Source organism: Cygnus olor, chromosome 2 (assembly GCF_009769625.2).
Source record: "Cygnus olor isolate bCygOlo1 chromosome 2, bCygOlo1.pri.v2, whole genome shotgun sequence".
Classification (NCBI taxonomy): Eukaryota; Metazoa; Chordata; class Aves; order Anseriformes; family Anatidae; genus Cygnus; species Cygnus olor.
In genome coordinates, this window is record NC_049170.1 from 92,817,009 (window position 1) to 92,842,980 (window position 25,972).

A 25,972-nucleotide genomic window follows, 5' to 3' on the forward strand; every position below is an offset into this window, starting at 1 on the left:
TATCACAAAATATACCATTTTGTAAACATATACTGTGGGAAAATGAGTGTGATGGAGATTCACAATCAGTTTATCTTCATGATAAGAAATAGTACGAAACCTCTATGTTAAGTCTGAGGCCAGTGGAATCACTTTATTCCGTATTTGTTAGTGCTATATATGTATTTAAGTAAGTTTAAACATGGGAGTGGCGAGGGGTGTTTCATGACCTTATAGGCGATTAGAGTTTATAGCCAAATTATCTCCTGAATTACATTAACTGAAATCAATGCCTTATAGTAGATGAACAGACTGTTCCATAAAACCTTGGCAGATAAAGCATTAATAAGTGTCAGAGCTGACTTGGTCAATCGAATGATTTGCTGACGCTTCTTTTTACTACAAGTCTGCACTTTCAAGTTTAGTGCCAAAGGTTCGCTATATATAGCTGAAGACAGCAAATAGATGGTCTCTTTTTGTGCAGATTTCTAACTAGCTGCCTGCTTCACAAAATCCTCGCAGGGGCAGCTTTTTAAGGCAGGAAATTAAAAACATGGTGAAGTTACAGTTACCCAATCCTGGCCTGGAGGACAGGATACCTTCCCACACAGAACTCGAGGTCCTTGAGAAAGAAGAGGCAGACTCCAGACCAAAATGGGACAATAAGGCTCAGTATATGTTGACGTGCATAGGGTTTTGTGTGGGCTTGGGAAATGTGTGGCGGTTTCCGTATCTCTGCCAGAGCCATGGAGGAGGTATGTCTTTAATATGTCTTAACTAACACCATCTATAAGTTAGGTTTAATTTCTTTCAGGAAACAAATAATAGAATACTTTGGTTAGAACTGGTCAGTTCTTGTAGAGATAGTGATGGTCATCTCTAGAAGACTGATGGAGAAGGTTATTTCACAGGTTATGAAATCATGTCGCTGACAGGAGAAAAAGGACTGTTTTTATTTTGGGACCCAATCAGTCTTATGCTGTCATATAAGCAGTATGTTTTCTTAATTTAAAACTTATGCTACTTTGCATACATACATACTTACATACATATATAATGTATATTTTAAAATATTAATAAACTACTTGGCAGTATAATTCTGATCATGATCCCAAAAGATCTTTTCATAATAGGGCTTTCAATGTTTTTTGACTGATCTCTATATTGGCTGTAGTGTCAGTATACATGCAATTTATGATAGCAGCAGCAAAAGCATGAAAGTGGTTAACTATTATTTTAGCTGTCATGTTATTAAGTCATTTAAAATCCACATATACACTACTTACCAGATAATTTACTGTGACACCTTGGGGTTCAGGTTAGGACTGAGTGAACATATTATACAAGTTTTGTTTCCCTAATTTGCCATTAATTTTTAAAGATGATCTGAAGCCGAACCATTGTTTAAATATTATATGACAGCATAAATTTCATATCAAGACTACTTTCCTTCTCAATCAGTACTATATGTTTAGATATGCCCATTTTCTGATTCTTCTCTGAGGAAGAATTGCATAACCTGTTGTAGAGGAAAAGCTGAATACAGACCAAATTTAGGTGTGTTGACAGAGACACTCATTTGCACATGTTCCTCACATCTACAGCTCTAGAGACTAATTTTGGGTAGTCCAGCAGCAGCCTGCATGTTGACAGCCTGCAAGCTGACAATCTGGGGCTGCTGCATGTAAGCTATGCTTATGTACCAGGAGTTTGTTGTGCCCTCATCAGTTTTCTGAAAGTCTGTTCTGCTCACTATCTACTTGTCATCTGCATTTCACTCCAGGATATGCATAAAAAGTCTTTGTTCCTTTGAGGTGTTTGATCCCGAAGGAAAACTTGTGGCTTACATTAAATGTACAAAGAGAAATGTTTGAAAATTGCTCTTCCTAGTTAGAGTGGGGACCAAGGAGGGCTCTATGGGGAGTTACTGGCACTTTAACTACAGATTATTCAGTTGACTCATTTAAAAGAGAAGATGCTTTTAATTCTAAGATTTTTCTTCCATGGGCTGGCTTTTAGGGTTTGCAGTGCAAACTAGAGGTCATGTGCAGCACTGCCAGCTTTTGTAACAAAAAAAAATCGCAAGTCAGACAAGAAAAGTCATAACCGCCTTTCTATGTATGACAATTTCCATTTGAGAAAGTAAATGGGTATCTCCAAAATTCATGGCACTCATTGGCTTTTAAGGTTCTTCTACTTACCCTTACAAAGTAAACGTCCTGTTTCCCCATGCTGATTTACAGGCACTTTCCTGCTTTTCCACCTAGCTTTCCTTTCCCTCTTGTTCTAGCAGAATGAAATGCAGCTGAAAAAATGAACATCCAAGAAACACAAAGAACTCGGTACGGCTCATGATTTTCTGATTAATGTCATTGAAGAGATATACATTGCTTCTGTGTGTATACTGGTATATACACTGTCTTCTAGTCCACCCATTTCTTTCTCATTATCCTGTGGTTTGTCCCTGCTCAGAAACACTAACAACAGTTATCTTCTGCTTCTTGCATCCCTGGGACTCTCAGATTTTAGGCAGAAGTTGTGAGGCAGCACGCAGCAAGGAAATGACATAGCTGGCTCCGGGATTAGAGTTACTGTACAGATATGTGTCCACGTAGCTGCTTTCCCTATCAATTCTTCTGCAGAACTCCAAAAGTAGTGACTTTTTATCAAAACATAACAGTGGGCATCAATGCCATCTCATGGCTTCTTAGAAAGGACTCCTTATCTTCATCACGCTTAAGGATGGAGAGCTGTTGTGCAATCCCCTCCTCTCTCCCTGCTGCACAGTGCTCCTCAGTTTCTTCTGGTAGGTCTAAATCCACCTCACCTCCTGCCACCACTGCTGTCCTCTCATTAGAGTTTCTGTTCTTCAACTTCTCCCTTCAATCAGGAAAATAAAAAATAAAAAGCTCTTTGCTGCCTTGTGGAAGAGTGGCTTTGAATTAGAACATGTGGCTATCAGTATTGTGAAAACAGATCTTGAAGTTCTTATTTTTGAAGATATTTTGGTGTTGAGATGCCTTCTATCTAGTGAGATTTTCTGGTTCCTGCATCTCTAATTCCCATTCAGCTGTGTTCACAGCACCCAGTAGGTGCACCCAGTAGGTTCAGCTCTGCATCATCCCTAATTGCATACTCTCCAGTCTTGCTTCAGCTACCTCCAGTTGGAAATCCATGTTTCCTAGACATTTTAGACAAATTTTGCCTTAGTCTTTGCCACTCAGCATGCTGGTCAAGAAAATGAGCTCATTGCTCTGGTGCCTTGGGGATCAGCAACCGGCAGTACGTGAGGGAAAGCAGGAAGAGAAGAAAGAGTGGGGAGATGGGCATGCAGGCAGCAGGACCATGTTTAAAAGCTGTAAAATACATCATTACCACAGGCAAACTAGATTTCAGTATACACACAGTGTAAAAGCTACAGCGTTTGCCTCAGTGTTTTCACTAGCATAATGAGATCGAAACTTCCTCTCAGGTGATAGCTCTCTCTGACATTACACATAGCTTTTGTTTAATCTTTATTGAGCAACATGTCATTTAATCAAATGTTAAACATTTTTGTTTCATCCCTGATGAGTGTTATAAAAAAAAAAAAAAAAGGATGTATATTTAATATTTAAACCATCAATTTAAAAAAAAAAAATAGTCTTTAAGTCTACAGCTTGCATATATCTCCAGTAAACTTTGCCACTGCATAAGGGAGAACTTTTTCATCTCCATGCATGACATGCTGAATGAAATGATGACAAAAACATCAGAGTCAATGCAGGATAGCTTCCTCAGTCTGTGTTACCTTTATGTGAAAGCAAAAATATTTTTTTCAATTTTAATTTAGAAAATCTTAGATTACACTTAAGCAAAAAATGCGTAATAGCTATGCAGATCTTCAAATACAATGGGTTCTGAAATACAGTACTGAGCAAGTTTAGAATGTCGTATCTCAGCTGTAAGGTCTTCCAACTGGAAAGATTACTCATTGTTTATATACATTTCTACAGGGTTCATTGTAATTATTAGATAGGAGACTATAAGAAAGGCATTCTTTCTCCTTTCTGTGGCTGTGCAAAGGTCATGGAGTCCCTTTATCTGATTGCTCTTCAAAGATGTGTCATGCTTAAAGACTTCTTTCATGACATCTTAATAAAAGTACCTCTAAGTATCCTGAGACCTCAGGAAAACCCTTGAGGTTTATGGAGCACTTGTGGCATGTCCTCTTACCACAGAAGATGGCTTAATTTTAAGAGGTTTGGAGCAATAGATTGTGCTGTGCATTTGGAGAGTTATTGTGCAGGGACAGTGCTATTCCTGGATCTCATTATCTTAGAGAGTGAGGCTTGATGTCTACCCAGACTGCTAGAGTTTTGTGAGAGGAGGTGCACTTTGCAGTTAAGACCTGCAAAAATGGCTCAACCATGAGAAAATGGAGCCCAAAACAGAATGTCAGTCAGACTGCTTTCTACTTAAAAACGAAAAATTGATACTTTTTTGGTTGTTTGCTTGATTTCAAAAGAAAATGCTTCTAATCCTTCATAGTGAATAGCATTTCTTAACCATCTTTTTTCCTAATGGAAATGCATCCCTCTTCTTCATCAGGCCACAGTAAGATCTTTAGATCTTTTAGAGACTTGATTAGAAATTCTCTCCCTGGTGAAAGATCTTGTTGCATAAGGAAATAAACAGCCTTTATAGTCCTTTTAACCATGCCTGACGGGGTTCAAGAAGCATTTGGACAACACTCTTAGATATATGGTTTAACTTCTAGGTTGTCCTGTGTGGAGTTAGGAGTTGGACTTAAGGATCCTTGTGGGTCCCTTCCAGCCCAGGATATTCTGTGATTCTGTGAGCCATTGCTGAGGAAGGCCTTTACCAGAGAGAAATGAGATTGCTGTACAGTAGAGGCCTATCCAGCATCCAAAACGGGAGACAAAAATGAAAGGTCAAGATAGAACATGCCTACAAACTTTGTAGGGTCAGGTTTCAGACTCTTAGTAAGTGTCTTGGGCTTCTGGATTAAAACTGAAAGAATGCTCTGAAACTCAAATTGCTGATATAAACACAGTCACCTCGCCCTTGTCTCATCTTACTGTCATGAGAGTTCATGGCCAGAGTGAGAGTTCCAGGAGAGCAAGTGTGTGCCAGCCTGACACAAGATAGAACATGGCGTGTTTCTACATGCTTGAATCTCCATACACGGATAACTAACTTTATCTATGTGAAAAGCCAGAGGCTTTGTGAGTGGATGTTGTCCCACAGACACTCCCATGCAGGAGGAAAGCCACCACCAGGGTGTACAGGGATGGGTCACAACAGTGAGAGGGCACTTATCACATACACTGCAAAAGTCCTGCTATCTGTGAAAGCAAGAGTAAAACAGCTGGGAGAAGTATTACTTACAGGAATGGGGTGGAGTACCAGCAGAGTACAAGCCCTTTGAAGCCAAATCTGGGTGCATTGCGTGTCTGATCAGACGAAGAAAGGCCCTTAAGTGCTCACCAGATCACGTTCCAGCACAGCTAAGCAGGTCCTTACAGACAAAATTGGTCAGACAGTGAAGTACATTAAGCTTTTTGCATCATTACCAAGGGCTCTGGGAAGTAGTTCTATTACCTCAGTTCTAGGGCAGAAGCTAGACCACCATCCTCCATTCTTTTCTGGCATTACAAAATGTCTGCTTTCCTCTGAAATGAGAGAGAACCAGTCAGAGGCACCTACATCTATCAGGTAGCTTCACCCCACTAATGCAAGGATCTTGTTGCAAGGAATTCATGGTCTCTGGGAAAGGGAAGGGAAGCTGAGATGTGCAAAGTGGGGAAGAAAACAAATGGGAAACTGTCCTCCTTGGTGACGATGTCCATGTAATCCATCTCCCAAGGTGATATACTGACACAAAAGAAATGGAAGAAGAGTCAGTAGAGTTGAAAGTTCAACAAACTTCTCTACAAATAGCAGTTCATATTGAGTCCTTCAGTTTTTCACTAACGAAAACTATGCCCTGAGTCATATTCTTCTGGATCTCCTTTGAAACCTCTCCACTTTGTCAGTCTGTATTTTTACAGTGATAGACAATTTTTAATGCATGCAAGATGAGATACAATGATTTTGAAGTATTTTAGATTTTTAGTAATACGTTTCTGTGGTGCTAAATGAAATGCTCTAAAGAAGTCTGGGAATATCATGTCCATAAAATTATCTTCTGCAACTAGATTCAAAATATGTATTTTTTAGTGTATCAGTGGTTAGTCATTCAGATGTGTAGCCTGAGCATTTTCAAAGTGCTCAGCATTTTGAATAGCATTTTATGAGTTTAAATGTCGGTACCAATAGCGATTAGCAAATATTTAAAATGACAGTGAAAGACAGGTGAGTAACTAGAATTACTTGAGTTCCACAGGAGTGGAAGCAAAAAAAAGCAATAAAGCACATCTGGCTGATTTCAGTATAATAGTGACCACTTGAAACAACAATGTTGTTTTTAGCAGACTTCATTAAAGCACACAAAAAAATAAGACTTTGCAGTATGGATCGTTTCTAAAACTCTGGTGTATATGACATTATGAGGATACCCAATGAAACAGATGAGCACACACTTCCAAACACTAAACTGCCTTGAATTCAAAACTATAGTTTCCATTCTTCAAATCTCCTCTGTCACTTTCTATCTGATTTTCATTGCATTCATGAGGAAAAAGTCAGTAAGTACTCAAACCTGAACAGTTCGCACAGTGTTTTGCATTTTTTGATGTACTTAAGTTATTTACAGTCTATGATTAGGAAGGTGAAGATGGAATGACAGATAACCACAATTTTAATAAGTCACAGTTTTCAAGCATTTGACTCTGCACTTTGGTATTCTGGTGTGGTGTTATATATTATCTCCAAGTCTGAGGAACACTTTAATAAAGAAAAAATGAATTGAAAATATTTGTCCTATACTAACCAGCCTTGTCATACTTAACAAGATTTGAACCCTGAACTTCAGCTCTCTCCTACCAAAATATAAAAACTGTTTAACTCAGCTGTCAGGAAGAGTTACTGGTCATTTTATGGAGACAGCCTTACTCAGACTGGCACCCAGCCCCAGGCTCCTGACTAATCTTTCCAGGCATCTTGCTTAGTTCATTCAACTACTTCATATAATTTCTATGACTCACAATTATAAAACCATAAACTTTCACATAAAAAAAAAAAGGAAGTCATGCCAGGAAAGAAATAATATGTCCTCCATTGCCAATCCAAGGGTAGCTCCTTTGGAGTTTAACCCTGGGACTGTATAATAATGATTTATGTTTGTCACTTGAAAAAAATAAGAATTCCCAACTGAAAGCACATACGTAATGAAGTTTCCTGCATGGACAATCAGTCAAAAGCATTCTTTAGAAATTGGAGAAGAGTCTCCACAAGTATGCCTACAATTCAGCCACTGTTTGAAAAGCCAGCAGAACTGAAGTTTGTACTTTATTGTAGTATTTCACTGACAGGAAACATTTTTTCATATCCATTACAGGAGCCTTCATGATCCCTTTCCTGATTTTGTTGATTCTGGAGGGTATCCCCCTGCTTCATCTTGAGTTTGCCATTGGTCAAAGGCTGAGGAAGGGCAGTGTGGGAGTCTGGAGTTCCATCCACCCTACTCTGAAAGGTGTTGGTAAGTCTGAAGGGAATATAAAAAAAAACATGAGAAAGCACTTGTCTCTGAACTGATAACCTTAAGAGCACAACTTCAGAATTTTACTCTGGTGTGCCATAAAAGATGCCAAGATCTGTAACTTATCCTTTCTCACTAGCTCTCCATCTGATAGGTCAGACTAATAAAGCACTATGAAAATTTTGTGTCCACGTTCCCAGATACTGTGGGTCCAGTTAAAACCTTTCCCTAATTTGACACCAATTTCAGACTTCAGAGAGATTGTCATTCTCTATGACAATTTACTGTTTTTACCAGTAGGATGAACAATCAATGTGCCAAAAAGTTGTTCTGCAACTCTTCTATGGATAGCCAATAGTTAAATCTTCCTAAAATTGGTCTGTCAGACTCCAACTCCATGTAAGGTTACTTTCTTACGTCTGAGAGAAGTACCACACTAAAAGTCATGGAGACAGAATATGCTTCTTCACATCTGTATTAAACTCCTGGGTATTCAAATATTTCATCTAAGAATGCAGTAAAAGCTGCTTCATGCACACAACTCTAAAAATCCCACAGAAGGGAAACACTTCACTGTGTGGGTGACTGAGTGCTGGCACAGGCTGCCCAGAGAGGCTTCAGAGACTCCAACCTAGAAGATCTCCAAAAGCCACCTGGACGTGTCCCTGGGCAGCCTGCTCTGGGTGTCCCCGCTGGAGCAGGGGTTGGAGCAGATGACCTCCAGAGGCCCCTGCCAACCTCAGCCGTTCTGTGAGTCTGTGATCACCAGACACCTGAAAGGGAAGAAACACAGCCAGTTAAGATTGCTGATGGCATCAACTGTGTCTGTAAATCAGTTACAAAAGGTACTGCTTGTGGAATTTTTCAAACTTCTTTGGAGCCCAAGAGCCCTCAGGACCTAATCATTAGCATTTAGTCTCTGCCAGAGAAGTCACCAGAGGTTACTTGGGAGCAAGTGGAGGAGGAGAAATACTGGGTCAAATCTCACAGCTTTCCACATACTGTGCCTCCTGACTGCCATACATCCCCTACAAGAAAGATTAGCCACACACCTCTGCTGTCCTTTGCAGTGACATTATGGAAGGGGTAGACAATCTGGGTCACATTTAGGCAAAATCCCAAGTTAGTTGAGCTTTACATATACCCAGCATCCTGATCTCCCTAAATATCAGAGGGCAAGACTGTGAACAGGATTGTGTAGTGTCTGTAAGGAGTTAGTCCACCCATAAAGTTGACTCCTACATGGGCATCAGCTTCAGTCCCAGAGTAGTTTTATGTGGCATACCTATATAAGAATAGCCTGTCCAGCCTTTAGGTAACAAATTCACAGTGATAAAGACTACATCCAAAAGAAGCGGTGGAGAACAGAGGGGAAAAGCTATAAAGCATGGAATTAGAATGGTGAGGAGGGAAGGAAATTGCCGAGGACCAACAACATAAGGCTCCTACCGTGACGCACACTTGTTCCCAGAGCTGGGATGTGAGCCCAGTTACCCCATTTAGTGACTGTGCTCCACTCTGTGCACTGCAAAATAGGGTGTTAATTCTGGCCTTAGAGTTCCTTCCTTGAAGCATTAACTTCATTTATTAGCGTGTTTTGGAGAGGTGAAGGAGTAAAAGCATGTTTCTTTGTATTGACAGTCTGAAGACAGGAATTATTTTCACATCCTTGAAATTAAATTTTTTGTAGCTGCTTTAGTATTCCTATATCTGGTTGGACTGATCTTCATTTGTTTTAATTATTATTTTCTCTCTCTCTCTTTTTTTTTTCTATTTACTATGTTTTGATATGTCTTTATTAAAGACTGCTGAAATTTATATTGTATTCTGGTTTTTTTTTTTTTTTCCCCAGGTATAGCAGCAATGTTTGTATCTTTCCTAGTGGGTTTATATTACAATACTATCATTGCCTGGGTAATGTGGTATTTCTTCAACTCCTTCCAAGAGCCCCTGCCTTGGAGCAGCTGTCCTCTCAATGCCAGCAGAACAGGTATATTTTATGAAACATTGTACTTCGTTGCATAACACATTTATTTGTTTCTAGCAACTAGAATAATTGAAACTCTTTCTGTAAGACAACAATAAGGCAGACTAGTTTCTTTAGGAACATTGTGCTATTTTAATATTTGTGTTTTTTAAAAATGCATTCTCTATAAAGTATGAAGAATATTTAACCTTTGAAGTAAAAATGGACTTTTTAAATATGAAACTTCTGAACTGAAGCCATTGGAACAATTTTGACAGATGCATTTACATAAAGGATATTCACAAAACAGAAGTCTAGCATAAACATTAACGTTTTCCTGATTTAGACAATGTTTCTTCATAACCAACATATGCCAGCCTGAGTGACACATTGTCTAATAGCACTTCCATGTTTCTTATGAGAGTTATCAGTGCTAGTGATAAAGATTCATGTTTACTCACAGAAGTCTTTTAACCAGGAGTAAAATGGATAATATGCTATATGTATTGGTTTAAAATGGTGCTGAGATGGTATCTGAGAGTCTTGAAACAGTATCTGCGTATTGTAGTCAGGTTTGAGCATTCCAGTCCACTTGAGAAGAAAATAATGGAAATTATTTATAAAAATATGAGAGGGAATGTAAAGCTTTCAGCTATACCAGTGAGAGATGCCAGACACTGCCTTTCATCCACACAAGGGCAATAAACAGCAGTCCCTGTTTGTTCCCTCCCACCTCTTCTCCAACAGCCCTTTAATAGCATATTGAAAAGAAAAAGAAAAACTGCACAAAACCGTATGGAGCAGGTTGTTCCCATGGGTCAGGGAGTGGCTCTTGGAAGCTGTGCTCCTCTCCTCCCAGCATCAGGACAGCAACACTTCGCGTAAGGGCAGGCCAGGGCAGAATACTGCATGGGTCAGCACCTTGCAAGCAGCTGAGAATCCAACCTGAGCTGACAAGACCTTGAACGATGCCCCACAAAACAGGAAGGCAAAGAAAGTATTGCTGATCGGAGCAAGGAGGTGAAGAGTCGTCTGGCTGCAGGAGGCTGTGGGCAGGAGCACAGGCTCCACCAGGCAGGACACAACAGGGAGTATATTAAAAGCCCAATGCTGTATTTTTTTTGTTTGTTTTGTTTTGTTTTGTTTTTTTCTTTGTTTGTTTGTTTTTATTTCTGTTTGAGATAAGGTGGGAAGAGTGCAAAACCATTGAAAAACATCTGCCTAGCTACTTTACTTAAAAAAAAATAAATCCATTCAATCGACATATATGTGGAAAAAACTCAGAAGTCCTCTCCACATTCTCCTTGGCTCAAGAGGATTCTAACCTTTTTGTAGGAAAAAAAGAAAAATTGTACAGAAAGAAGAAGAGTCTTTGAGTGAGCCTCAAATAATTTATCTGCATTATCTGAATTAATAGAAATAACAATATCATCTGTTTCCCTCTTAAAAATATTATTTAGGAATGTTGTTTAACATTTTCTCATTTTCTCATTAGCTCGTTTTTTTCTGTGAAACCAGCCTCTAGGGATCTGAAATCTGCCAAGAACAAATTCATTGGCATTATGTAATACAATTTTGAACAGCAGTGTTTATTTTTTAACTTGATTTTTCAAGCAAATAAAATACATAAAGAATGACAATTATTTTGTGTTTATAGATTACATAGAAGAGTGTGCCAAGAGCTCCCCTGTGGATTATTTCTGGTACAGAGAAACATTAAACACTTCCAATTCTATTGCGGATTCAGGCACTATACAGTGGTGGCTTTTGTTATGTTTAACGTGTGCATGGGGAGTACTGTACGTGTGCACAATCAGAGGCATTGAAACAACAGGAAAGGTACTCTACTTTGTTTTATACAAAACAGATGATATGCTGTTGTAATTCCTTATTCATACAGACCTAATCATGCTGTAGAAACTGCCTGTTTCTTGGGTGAAAGCATGTCTAAAACTTCAGGTGTCATCACTGGGGATGATTTTTAGAGAATGAAGCTGGATGAAATGGAATTTGATTTGGTGTAATTTGGTTAGATTTATGTGAACATTGGTGTGAGCAGGTCAGCTTCCTTGTCTTTACAGATCTTAGCAGAACACTCTTTAATTATTAGTACCCTAACATTAACATTAGCCTTTAACACAGGATCAAGGTACTCGTCTTTCTGCTATGACTATTCACTTCAAAATATAAATGTACAGATTTACTTGGGTTTGTGCTAGTCCTTAATACTCTCTGCACAAGTAACCAATGTTCTGCTGTCCAGAGATGCCCTAAGATCCCATCCTTGCATTGGCAGCAACCTGATAGCAGGGTGTAGATTATTCTCCATGCTGCTTTTGAATGATCTGAGTTGAATTTCAGCAATGACAATTCGTCTTAAGTAGAGCACAATGACTGTAAAATTATTGTCAAAATATACTCACATACAGTTTCTCCTGAGCATAGTTTTCTGTAGTATGTTGATTGCAACTCATTTGAAACTCACCATTATTTGTTAATCACAATTTCTTGTTCATTACCCTCTCTTCTTCCCTTTGGTGCTATATTTATTAAAGTGTTCCATTGTATTTAACTGTTGTATTTACATGCTCCTTGTGCAGGCCGTGTATGTAACATCAACTCTTCCGTACCTTGTGCTCACCATTTTTCTAATCCGTGGCTTGACACTGAAGGGATCAGTCAATGGGATTGTGTATCTCTTCACTCCCAACGTAAGTCACAGCCCATCCCTTACTGAAACATGATGTAGCTCTCTCTGTAATTAACAACTGAGTAAAAATGAATCCTCTCCAGTGGTGTTTTTCTAACTATCCCTCAGACATCTTTAAAACCTTGATTCTGACAGGTGAATCTTTCTTTGCATCGGATATAAAATACACATATGTACACATACTTTCTCTCTCCCCACGGTCAGCATCTGTTATAAAAGATGCAAGGATCATTGCAGAGGGATGCAAAGTAGTTCTCACAAGGGAGCTCGCTTTCTTTTCCTGAGGTGTTATGTATTCTAGCTATGGACCAGTTATGCTAACTGTAGAGCACCTGTCACAGAGCTGGGAAGAGAACCCATCTAGTTGATATGGCTATATGGACAAAAGACCTAGGAGAATGTTTTAACAATACAACAGCTTTTAAGCAAAATTTAAAGAGTTTTCATCTTCCATGAGCAGACCTCTGAGTGGTCATTGCTAATGCTAAATAATAAAAAGCTTTTCTGGAAACAGGCATGGCAGCTGGCAGCTATGGAAAGTAATTTGTTTATCAATTTTCAAAATACTTGCAGAAACCCTACAGGTTTTCTTTTTGAAAAAAAACAAAGTTTGCCAAAAGTGCTGACGTTTTGTTTTTAACACTCTTCAAAAATAGTAAGTTCTGCATGGCTAATGTTCTTGTTTTAATTATTGTTTCAAATTCTTCATATTCAGTCTAAATAGCCATGATATATAATCTTAAAGCTGGATGTCTGATACCTCAGGTTACTGAGCTGGCTAACCCAGTGACATGGCTGGACGCGGGTGCTCAAGTGTTTTACTCTTTCTCCCTGGCGTTTGGAGGCCTCATTTCATTCTCCAGTTACAACTCTGTTCAGTAAGTATCCAGGCAAAAAACAAATTTTATATGAATATTTCATTCTTTCAAATGAAGCCTGTCCATTCCTGCCCCATCATTACTCAGTAATTGTCTGAGATGGGGACACCATCCCCTCAAACAGGTTAGACACAGCTCATGTTGCTGATCCTAGCTCTCATGAACCACGATTTCAGGTCCCAGTGCTGGCTGGCTTCCTGCAGAAAGATGGCATGGGTCAGGCTGGAAAGAAGGAGCCTGGCTACCTGCCACCAGGAGCTTCCTGAGCAGGGCTGCTCAGTGCGTGGTGTTGCCACTTGACTCCACACTGTTGGAGAAGGGTGATGTTACATGCATTTCAAAGCAGTTTGCAGACTGTGGCTTAAATATTTGGTTTAAGGGATTGGAAGGTATATCTAGGTGTTTTAAAATTCAATTTCAGTTGCTTCCTTTATGTATGTGATGAGGGCAGGGAAGAGATGGAGTACCAACTCCCTTTGCCCAGGACTGACCCAACTAGCAAATTACAATGTAGTGTTGTATTCTACCTCACAAAATTTTGGAACAGCCACCTATCCCTTCAGCATTCTCCTTTTGAAAGATAAATTGTGTGGCATTCTCTGAGCCTAATATTATTGACAAATGTCTCCAAATTAAGTTTCAGATATCTAGTTTGGGCCCATTCATAACAAGGAGGAGCTTGAGCATCTCACCTTCTCTAAGAGAAAGAAATATTTTAATCAAGCCTGCCATTGACAATCTCATGTTACAGTGGAAAAACTGACAACAGAGGACAGCAAAAAAAAATCAATTCAATGCCCTCCACCCCTTATAAATCTACTTGCAAAACTATGAATCAGGAAAGGTCACAGTGCCACAAGTCTTTGTTGGCTTTCTCTCAAAGGTGATTATAAAATTATACGTGACAATATCAAATTACTCTGAATAGTCTTGCCTTGCCCAAGAGAAATACAATATCTAGAGCTTTACAGCCTTCTAATAAAACCATTAACTAATTTCATATCGATTTTTTATCTTCTCTCTCAGATGAAAGTCTTTCTGGCTCTGCAGTTTTTCCATCTCAGCACAGATAGTTTGGCAAGAAATGTCTGCAGCAAAAAAAGTCTCTACAAGGCAGTTTAGCTTTCTCAATGGAATAGACAGCCTGTCTGACCTTGCCAGCATAACCTTCCCATAGTATTTCCAAAGGGTGGGGGCATTTTGAGCCATCTTTTGTCCAACAGTCAAACAAAACTGTTCCTAAATACTCTTGGCTACTACAGCTTCACAGTACCATGTTTTCATGGTACTTCACAGTTTTATGGAAGCTTTTATGGAAGCTTTTGTACACTTTTTCCTTTTGACTGAGTTCAAACCCAAATCTTTCACCCTCCAGCAGAATAGCCCAGCTGCTAAGATACAGCCTATGCCAATAGGTGTGAGAACACATGCATTCCAGGCACAAAAACGAGACATACCTTTTTTGCTTGTTTTACTTTGCATAATACTGTGAAAAAAATGAGGCAATTATTTCTTATGCATAGGATTATTTGAGAAGATAAAAAAAAAGAAAAGAAAAAAAGAAAAAAAAAAGAGGAAAAGCATAGCTATTAAATTGCTTCAGGCACCAAGTTTTAATTCACCGAATCTTAACAGCTGTACTTGAATATTGTTAGAGGGCATATTGATGTACCTATGCATCTGTAGACTACTTTTTTGTTAGTCTTGATAGCCAGTTTTTAGTATTTATTTTGTGAATGTGCTTGAAATCCATTGTTTCTTCTCTGAATTGCAGCAACAACTGTGAGAAAGATGCTGTGATTATCTCAGTGATCAATGGTTTCACATCTGTCTATGCAGCAACTGTCATATACTCCATCATTGGATTCAGAGCCACAGAAAGATACGATGACTGTTTTGACAAGTAAGTTATCAAAAAAAAAAACAGAATATACATATGTTTTTTTTTGGCTGAGGCAGTTCTCTTAGTCTGACGATAATGCTTTTGTCATTTCTGAACAATTACAGCTCCTGACCCACATGGTATCAGACCACCCATTACTCCAGAAAATCAAAATCACCCCACATGAGGTGAAAATTGTTTGTGCCACTTTATTTCCTACATAGATGTCGCATAAGCAACCATATTTTACATTATTCCGTGGTGTTTCCAAAAGTAATAGGGGAGGAGGAGGACATTCCATATTTGAATGGGTTTTGTAGTTGTTGTTGTTCTCCTGAAACAGTTATTTCAAGATTAACTGCAGTTTATGTACAATTTCTACCAACATAAAGGCAGATTCGGTTCATGACGTATTATTTCATTAAAACGTGCTAGAATATCTATAGTTTCAGTGTGAAATGAAATAACACAGAATACTGGCTGCATCTGGATTACAGGGTGGACACTTCAGGTACTGCTAGTGATTCTGCATACTACATGGAGAAATTACCCAGTAATTAATCTTCTCATTTTAATTCATTTAATTAATTCCTACCACCTACTGGAAAATTGTTTACAAACTTTACTAGAAATTGCAGAAACCACAATAATCTCTGCCTGCTGAGCTGATGTATGGTGTGAATGCAGTATATGCTGTGTCAGCCTTGTGTTTAGGTTGCCTTCCGCAGAGATTAAATGCTTGGGTGTCACAGAGGTGCCTAATTTTAACAGAGCAGTTCAGACTCCCTTCTCAACCGGGCTGCCAAACCCTGCAGGTTCTTGTCTAGTTCCTCCTTACTCAGCTGGGAAAGTCCACAATAGGAAACTTCAGGCACCTTACATGTCCCCAGAAGCTTCCCAGTCTGATCTGCTGAGTGTTTCCCTTTGCAGTGCAAATGGGGGCACCCAGCTGCTGCACAGGCCCCCGAGTGCCCAATCCATTTAGCCATGGTCTGTGTCTTGAAAGACAGCATCGGGCTCACCTTAGAAGAAGAAAGAAAGAATTGCACTTGCACAAAACTGCTGGACTTCCCAATTTCATAATCCGAACCTGAGCAACAGAAGCATTGCTTCCTTTGAATCTTCTTTGTAAAAGACATTGTGTTCTTAACAACTTGAGGATCAAAATGAATCCTGATGCTGCTTACAAATAAATAATTTCAAAGTACTTGTATTTCACTTTTACAGAAATATTCTCACCTTGATGAATGCATTTGACTTGCCAGAAGGCAATGTAACCCAAGATAACTTTGAACAAATGCAGCAGTTATGCAACATGACTAATCCGGAAATTTTTGCAAGCCTTAAGTTTGAAACCTGCGATCTGAAAACTTTCTTGAATGATGTAAGTTGTACACCCTAGCTCATATCAATACCGTGAATATTGTAGAAACTACAACAACATTTTTATTTTTTAATTGACTAATGTTTTTCATTATGAGTGTGGGGGTTGTTTTGTTTGTTTGTTTATATATTACCAGTGATTCTGGCCTTCTTAGAATGCCCTTGTACTAAAGAATTACTTCTGTTTATCCCATATAATATCATTTTGCTTTTGAGGAGATAAGCAGTTTAATTCCTGTGATAAGTACTGGCAACATGTCAGAAAAGAACCTGAACACACAAGTGCTCCAGGCTGACCTGCTATAGCTGGCTAAACAGGGGCAGGCATTTCTCTGCAATTACCTGGTTGCAGCTTTGGTGGGAAAGAGAATGGGATTAGAACTGGGGGAGAGACTCTCAGAGTGAAGCAAGCCCTGCCCTGATCAGTACAGGTGTGCCACAACACAGGAAGGATGAACCTTGACACTGGGGTAAAAAAATGGTACAAGAAGGGTTTGTGACTAAATCCATACACCTCGGATTTTATATTTTTAAAAACATATATGTATACTTATATATATGTTAAAAAGGTGGGGAATTACAGGTCAATACAGGTGTCTATAAAATCCGGAGGACTGGAAACCTTGGCTCAGCCACTTCAGACGGGACAGCCCGTTCTGGTACCTCACAAGGCATTACACATGGCAGGGAGCAGACACACAGCAGATTCAGACTTGCTGCCAAACTGGCATCCAGAATCCTGAAACTTTGATTTTACAGGCTAAGCAGTATTGTCACATCTTTTCTATTGCAAGCATCATGAATATATTGAAAAATGAAATCATAACTCAAAGCGTCTTCTGGCACACGTGATGTACAAACTACTCTCTTATCACTAATAAACCTTTTTTTGGTTTATATAATTCTTTGACAACTTGTCATTGCTATCATTTTCCACCACAGTCTCACTTAGTGGTAGTGCTTTATGGATGGCAGAACTATGCTAGGATAAACAGGCAGTCAAGGGTAAAATGGTATCACACAGCTTTTTTGCTTTCAGCTCCATGAAATAGGATTTGTATTATAATTACAATAAATACATTGCTGCATTGGGAGGTCTTTGTGGAAAGAAAAATCATAATTATTGTGGTGTGGTGTAGTATACACCAACTCTAGTGAATACAGATGTAAAATTAAAGTGTGTGTGAGTTAGTGAGCCTAATTCTTGGAGCTTCTGAAATCTTCCACAGGGAGTTGAAGGAACTGGCTTAGCCTTTATTGTCTTCACTGAAGCTATCACCAAGATGCCTGTCTCACCTTTGTGGTCCATCCTCTTCTTCATCATGCTATTCTGTTTGGGTTTGTCATCTATGTTTGGAAACATGGAAGGTGTGCTTGTACCTTTACAAGATCTTAATGTTATACCCCCTAAATGGCCTAAGGAACTCGTTACAGGTAAGTGCTTTATCAGAGACAAGTGATGTCCACTCCCACCTCTTCAATGAGTAGTTTATACGCTACAAAAGGCAGTATTAATTACATGGAATTATGGCAAGTTTGCCCTAAAATTCATAGGATCATAGAAGTGTTTGGGTTGGAAGGGACCCTAAAGATCATCTTGTTCCAATCCCTCTGCCATGGGCAGGGACACCTCACACCACACCAGGTTGTCCAAAGCCCCATCCAGCCTGGCCTTGAGCACCTCCAGGGATGGGGCATCCACAGCTTCTCTGGGCAGCCTGTGCCAGTGCCTCACCACCCTGAGTGAAGAATTTTCTCCTAACATCTAATCTCCCCTCTTTTAGTTTAAAACCATTCCTCTTTGTCCTATCACCATCTGTCTGAGCAACAAATCAGACTCCATCTTTTTATAAGCCCCCTTTAAGTACTGAAAGGCTGCAATGAGACCTACCCGGAGCCTTCTCTTCTGTAGGCTGAACATCCACAGCTCTCTCAGCCTCTTTTCACAGGAGACGTGCTCCAGCCTTGTGGCCCTCCTCTGGACCCGCAATAACAGCCCCACATCATGCTTGCGTTGGGGGCGCCAGACCTGGATGCAGCACTCCAAGTGAGGCCTCAAGGGCAGAGCAGAGGGGGACAATCACCTCCCTCCACCTGCTGGCCACTCCTCTGTTGATGCAGCCCAGGACGCAGTTGGCCTTCTGGGCTGCAAGCACGCACTGCTGGCTCATGTCAAGCTTTTTGTCCACCAGAACCCCCAAGTCCTTCTCTGCAGGGCTGCTCTCAACGAGTTCTTCTCCCAGTCTGTACTCATGTCTGGGATTGCCCCAACCCAGGTGCAGCACCTTGCTCTTGGCCGTGTTGAACCTCATTAGAGTCACATGGGCCTACTTCTCAAACTTGTCCAAGTCCCTCTGGATGGCATCCCTTCCTTCTGTTGTATCAACCACACCACTCAGCTTGGTGTCACCTGCAAACTTGCTGAAGGTGCACTCGATCCCACTGTCTGTGTCACTGATAAAGATATTAAACAGTACCAGTCCCAGGACAGACTCTTGAGGGAAACCAATCGTCATGGGCCTCCACCTGGACATAGAGCCATTGACCACCACTCTCTGTGTGCAGCCATCTAGCCAGTTCCTTATCCACTGATGTGCATTTTCCTCTGGCAAGCTTTCTGCAAGGCAAGGTAGCTCCGCAGCAGCAACAGAGGCTGCCCTGATTGCCTGAACATGGCTGCGATGCTCTGAGACAAGCAAATCAGTACACTTGAGGAGCTCAGAAGTCTGCCCAGTTTCACCTGGTTTTGTTCAGATGTTTGGGTTTGGTTTTGTGTTTTGTTGTTGTTTGTTTGCTTGTTTTTCTTTTTTTTTTTTTTTTTTTTTATGTATGTGTCTAAACTTACTGCTGTTTTCTGTTGTTTTGTCTTTCACAGGTCTCATCTGCGCAGGATCTTACTTGATAGCTTTTATTTTTGTCCTGGAGTCTGGTAATTACTGGCTGAGTTTGTTCGACAGTTTTGCTGGCTCTATTCCTTTGCTAATAATTGCATTTTGTGAGATGTTTTCCGTTGTCTACATTTACGGAATAGACAGGTATGAAAGACAAGTTAAACATCACTAGAAAATTGTGTGTAAATAGAGTGGTTGTCTAGCTGCAATCTTGCTACAACTTAATGCACACCATTTCTGTTAGAGAAATTTCTGGAATTATGCAACTAGTTTAGGGTGGCTTATATGATTTAGGTTTCTAAAATAGATCTCAACAAGAAAAAAGATGATTTGTTAAGGATTTGGTGAGGATTTTTGTTTGTACATGAAAGCTTTCTACTTTTCTCTTAATACATTGTGACAGATAATGCTCTCTAACAACCAGCTGAAATAAACACATCCCTAAGATACTGCAAGAGAATATTAAGCATTACCAAGTGTCCTAGAGTAAAATAATATGAATGCAAATAATTTATTTTTAAAATAAGCTTTGTTACATATGTATTTGCAACAATTATATAAATGCCACTATATCTCACTTACGTTGTAAATATGATGGCATTTATAACAAACCCTCTTCAGAATAATTGCATGAAGTATGTAATTAGCAGAAGCAAAGTACAAGCACACTGAGCTAAAAGCTTAAAACACAGGTCTGTTCCGGGAATGTTTAAAATGAGTGCCAGGTGATGTTGTGCAAAGCAGGCATCCTCATGCTGGTTGCAGATATTGTTTTACAACAGGATGCAAATCCAAGGCTACTGAGATATGATCCTGTTGTGTTCAGGACTTTATCTATTTTGGCGGTGGGTAATTATCCTAACAACTTTTTAGAGATGTAATAAATCCAATTTCTCCATCCTTCCATTCATAATTAATATGAAAATACTGTGGGGACCTTCAAGTACCTGTAGGTCCTGCTTGAGTCTGTGCCAGCCCTCTGACTGTGCAGCTCTTGGCAATGGGGTGAAGGACCTCTGATCCCTGTTCCCATACTTAGAGTTTGATACCTGGGGTAAATTAGGCGAGCACAGGGAGCACCCTGGTGAAAGAAGGCTTATATTAATTTGGTGAGGACAGAAAAGTCTCCTTTGATCACTTTTCCTTTGTCTTAAAATCTCAGAACACTTTACAGGGACAAACTAAAACTATTCCCAGGATATAAACATGGGTCTAGGCCACTGTGGGACTGATTCAGATAGGAGCTTCAATGCCAGCCTTTAATGTCCCTGGCCACTATGTGTCCCTGCAGATGGTACCTGGGTTTCCTGTAGAGTGGTTGGAGGCAGTGGGGCACTTCAGAGGGCTGGCAAAGGGCACTGGCATGCTGGTGGGAAAAGTGAGGACAGGAGATGCTCTCAGCTTGTCAGAGCTGCCCCAAGGTGGTGTTACCTGCTCCAGAGGAGTGTCCATGATCTTCTTCTCAAAATCTGAAAAAGGGCCACTGGTAAAATGGCGGCTCTCCTGGCAGAAGGAGATCTCGCAGTTTATCCATGACACTTTCATGTGAGGTACACATGGACTAAGGGCAGGTACTGGAACATGGGGCTCTACTTTCCCCACCTCAAATTCTTGTCTGCCACATCCTGCCCATTCTCTCCTGCCTCCGAAGTCTCAGGTCGCCCACAGGATGTGGCCCTGCCTTGGCAGGAGCAGTGGAGGATGCTCTCTCTGCTTCTCCCACGACTGGCAGACAGAACAGAGCACTCCCCACAGAGGGATGGAGTGTGTATATTCAGGGAAAGGAAGGAATCTCCTCTAGCTCAGTGCTGCGTGGTTGGTGTTCACCACCTTCGCACGGCTGCTGGGAGGTGCAGCACAGCATGCTGCCTCCCCAGGGCTTGCCCATGGGACTGCATCCTGGCTGGCAATTTAGGCAGACATATATTTCATGCTGAATTTGTAATTAGATCCAAACTGAAAAAGCAAGCCTCTTTGGTTATGTTGACTAATTCAGCTTTTGTGCGTGCCCAAGGGAGACCATATGTACCTAGGGAACTGTAAGGTAAAACAACAACAGAAGCCCCAAACTGCCAAACTAGTTTTTATTTAAGCAGCGTGTGTATGTAGCACTTGTAGGGGGTCATAAACTAGGTTCAGGACCTGTGTGGATGATATCACCTGCAATGCAGAGTTGGATTCTTCCTGTGGAGACATTTTTGTCCCATTTTTCATTGTGCACTCTGTGCTTAACCTAAATTACACATTTCTAGGAGTCCTTAATGAGCCAGGCATAAAGTTAAATACTACTTCAGTAGTCAGCCTGAGAAAACCGGTAGAAAACCAAATTAAACAAGCATTATTTATAGAATCTAATTTTTAAAATTAGTCCAATTTGCTTTTTAATATTGTGTCAATTCTTTTAACTGATGCAGACCTGAGATGCTTACAAAAAAATCCTAAAACACTGCAACATATTATAGGGAAACTCTGTCTACACTGATTCTTTCTTGCTGGAACTACTTCCTGTATACCTCACAGAATTCTTGAAGAAAGTACATTTCTGAAAATTTTCCTGACTCACCCTTGGGAGCTATAAGTTAGAAACTTTTAGCATGCTTACAGCAATATCTGCCTAAATTCGCGCTGCTTGGGCTTACCTCCTGATGTCATTGCCAGTCCTGACTCACACGGCCCAAGGCAAAGTCCGAGGAAGCGCAGCTAGGTGTCATTTGAACTTTCCTGCTTCTGAGCAGGCAGCCTTTGATCCTTTCCCATTTTTATGGCTCTGAACTTCCTGTTTTCGTTCCTAGGTTTAACAAGGATATTGAGTTCATGATTGGACACAAGCCCAATATCTTCTGGCAGGTTACCTGGAGGGTTATCAGCCCTCTCATTATGTTAGTTATCTTCTTCTTCTATTTTGTGGTGAAGGTCAATGAAGAACTGCTCTACAGTGTCTGGGATCCTAACTATGTAAGTATATAAAACCAAATCATTTATTTAGAATTACTGGATATATTCTTCTTTAATTCCAGAGTCATAGTTATATTAACCTCCCACCTGAAACAGGTTTCAGGTAAAAAAAAAAAAAAAAAAAAAAAAAAAAAAAAAAAAAAAAAAAACTTGTTACACTACATAAAGCAATAATAAAAAATTAACACTTAGAAAAATAAGTCCTAAATTCACCAAAATAAGTCCTAAACTGTATTGCCTACAGTTGATACACAGCTACACTTGAGCAGCTTTTCTAAGTTGGGTAAAGCCCAAACATTAATCCAGTTGTTAGGTAAGACTGGAACAGGACCACTTAAACAGACGACGGTTCCATGGTAGGGGTTATAGAAGAGCTGGAAATGCCACAGCCTTTCTGTGTTGACAAAGGACCAAGTCTGTGAAGGCATTTTGATATTGCATGTGTTTCCATGTGCATTTAAGATCACAGAACTGAAGTAGTGCTGGTTACTCACCGCTGACAGAAGAAATTAATATTCTCCTACCCAGATTTCTTCTTCGCTCTTCCAAATATACTTGCATTATTTGAATTACAATTAGGGTGATAAATTACCTACTTTTCCTTTCCTCCCCTTGAAGAATAATAAGCTGTATGTGGTACCGGGGAGGGCATAACAAGATAAAGGAAGGGGGGGGGGACACCATCATTTTCCCCAGGACCTCATCTCTTCCTTGCCTTTCTGGCTCTGCTTTTTTGCTCTCTGGCCTTATAAAAGTCAGCATTCTTGGTGCAAAACCAGACATACAGCACGTTCAGTTTGTGAAGATCAACTTATTTTCAGAAGACAGAGACAGAGAGAAAGGAATATGGGGAAACGGGGCTGCTCTCTCCTCTCCCCCCTCCACCAGCTCCATTCCTCAAAACCCCATCGGCACTCCCACACCCTGCTCTCAGCCTGCCTGCCCATGGGCTATTTGGCCACCAAGCCCTGGTGTCACTCCAGCAGCCCCTGCTCCTCACTGTATTTCTTCTCCCCATTGCTTCTAAGAAAAAAATAAATCCCAAATGGCCGAGACTGCAAACCCTTGAGCTAAAAGCTGCTCTGGAAGCAGCAAATGGCTGTACTCTGTGGCTAGCTGCTGCTGTGGTTCCATTTCTGTTCTGTTAAAATACCGAATGAGAGCACACTCCCGGGTATATTCTCCACATGGTTTCATACAGCTTGTTCATTTGTTCTTTCAGGAAGACTTCCCGAAAACACAGAAGGTTGGATATCCCAATTGGGTGTATGCTATTATTGTAATACTCGCCGGTGTGCCTAGTTTGGTCATCCCTGCCTTTGCCATCTACAAAGCCATCAGAAATTGCTGTCAGAAGAAAAAAGATCGCACAGGCCTTATAGGCTCCACGTCTGAGACTTCTGTCAATGGAAACTTAAAGAATTCAGCATAAAGCCCTGTAAAAATGTGGAAGAACACCTTGTTAGTGAAGAAAGGAAAAAAGATTTTCTTTAAGAATCCAGAATTAATTTTATTGCCATAAAAGGATAACTCTGTGCTGTTTCCAGGTAAAGATTTGTTCTCTTAACAATGCAATGCTCTGTGAAGAGGTAATAGTTTGGATCCTGGAAGCAAAACGACCACCTTTGCAAGTGATGGGGGCACCAAGCCAAATCCTTTGTCTTGCCTCTGGTTTTGAAGCCAGCTTGTTCGAAACTGTCTTGGAGGTCTCTGTCTGCGGATGCACTGTGCTTGGCAAGCCATAAGTGACTCTTCCATGTCCGATCATTCTGGTTGGGTTACCAATCTGAAGGGTAATTTTATACTGACTTCTCTTGCACCTTAAATTGTTTTTACTTTACATGCCACTGTGTTGCACAAAGCCACTGATATTATGTCTCATACAGAAGTTGAAAATATTTAATAAAAAACATTTCTAAGCATGGAAATGACGGTTTGATTTGTGTGTTTTATTTATATACATATATATATATATAATTAATTGCCTATGATGTCCAAGCACACAGGCACTCACATACCTACCTTGACATTGTTTTGTGCTTCACATTTCCGTGTGACGCAGGGGAGGTAAGTCAGCAGTCCCATTCCTTATGTGGTCTTCGGAGAGAGAAAGGAGCACCACAGAGAGAACGGTCAAGCATTGGAACAGGCTGCCCAGGGAAGTGGTGGAGTCTCCATCCCTGGAGGTGTTTAAGAGACATGAGGACATGGCACTAAGGGACATGGTTTAGTGGTGAGACTTGGTGATCTTGAAGGTCTTTTCCAGCCTAGATGATTCTGTTGTTCTCTGGTTCTATATCTACTCCAGAGTATACCTTTAGAGTGTATCTACACCAAATAGAGAGGTGTATTTCCTACTGAGAAAAATCTCAGCCACTGAGAATGGACCAAGCTGAGCCTGAAGCAGTTGGCTGCAGGTGGCAGGGATGGAGGTGAGCGTGCAGACCCAGCACAGCTCTCTCCTGGCCTGGAGCACAGCAGCAGTGTAAGGGTGGTGTGGGAAAACAACCCTGGATGATTTCTGTGGCATGTGCTGAAGTGGTCTGAAGTGCAAAACAGCAAAACCCTGGTATTTTGGAAAGAAACCAAAAAAAGTCATTCTCACAGGCTTTCATTTGAAGGCAGGCACTCAGCTGTTACATTCCTCAGTAACTATTTAATGAACAATAAAAATAGTCACTTGGGATTCATTGACAGGTGGGAAGTGATTAACCTCAAGAAGTTGTGGTGAAAATGGACCGGATTCTGATACCCAAATGTATGTGGTCTTGTCCAGAGCAGAGTCCTGTCTTGGAACATGACGAAGAGCAGTTTGAAATTTCGTATCAAAAGATAAGAGCTTTTATTTATTTTAAAAACTAACAAATAGATAGCCAGCTAGCTGCTTTAACACCTGACATTTCAAACCAGAACAGCTCATAAATTAAGAAAAAAAAATACTGAAGAAGTACTTTACAAAATATTAAAGATTATTGCAATAAAAACATTCCTCAAACCCTCCTTGCCACTGTGTGATGGACCTTTCAGATATTTTAAACTAGTCATAGATACATGTGAGGATATTCAGAGAGGGAGAAGCATGCTGAAAGACAGCACTTGTTGTGGTGCAGGTGCTCTGCAGTGCTCGATGCAGCAGAAGCTGTGAGACTGCATCTGGTCCATGTGCACCTTGGGATGGACAAAAGCAACTGCAAGTACAGCCATGAAAACACACCTTTATCAGACCGTGGCTGAGGTTTTGATATAACAATGACCATCTCAGAGCAATACATGGGATGGAAGAGGTTTTAGTGCAAATAACAGGTAAATCCAATTAATACTAATTTAATTTGCACTTACCAAAAAACGTCTTCATTCACTTAACTGTGTTAGCAAAGCAACAGAGGAAATGGCAACACTTTCTTTATTCACAGATCTTTCTAAGTGTTTTACAATTTTAATAAATGTGATTGCTGTAAATGTTCCTTTTTAATTATATTCAGTATCACACTTCTTTGTAAGCATCTGAGAACAGAAGGAGAACAGAAAATAAAAATCGGTTTGATCCTGAGTTACCCATTAACAACATATTCCCAAGTTCTCTGACTATAGAAGGAACTGCAAAACATCATGAGAGGTCACTCTGTCTATACAATAATAATTCCTGGTTTGGTCTTTAAACTGCAGCACTCGCAATGGCACGCTCC

General features: G+C 40.3%; 1 protein-coding gene across 1 annotated transcript; it reads left to right on the forward strand.

Annotated features, from left to right (window-relative positions):
* Positions 1-458: 458 nt before the first annotated feature.
* On the forward strand, positions 459-24,145 carry SLC6A19 (solute carrier family 6 member 19). Its single transcript, XM_040548106.1, has 12 exons — positions 459-734; positions 7,481-7,621; positions 9,474-9,611; positions 11,245-11,426; positions 12,188-12,298; positions 13,063-13,175; positions 14,950-15,078; positions 16,285-16,441; positions 17,670-17,874; positions 19,316-19,475; positions 22,124-22,286; positions 23,509-24,145. Exons 1-12 carry the CDS (start codon positions 533-535, stop codon positions 23,716-23,718), a joined length of 1,911 nt encoding a protein of 636 aa, XP_040404040.1. The 5' UTR covers positions 459-532; the 3' UTR covers positions 23,719-24,145.
* Positions 24,146-25,972: the final 1,827 nt, after the last annotated feature.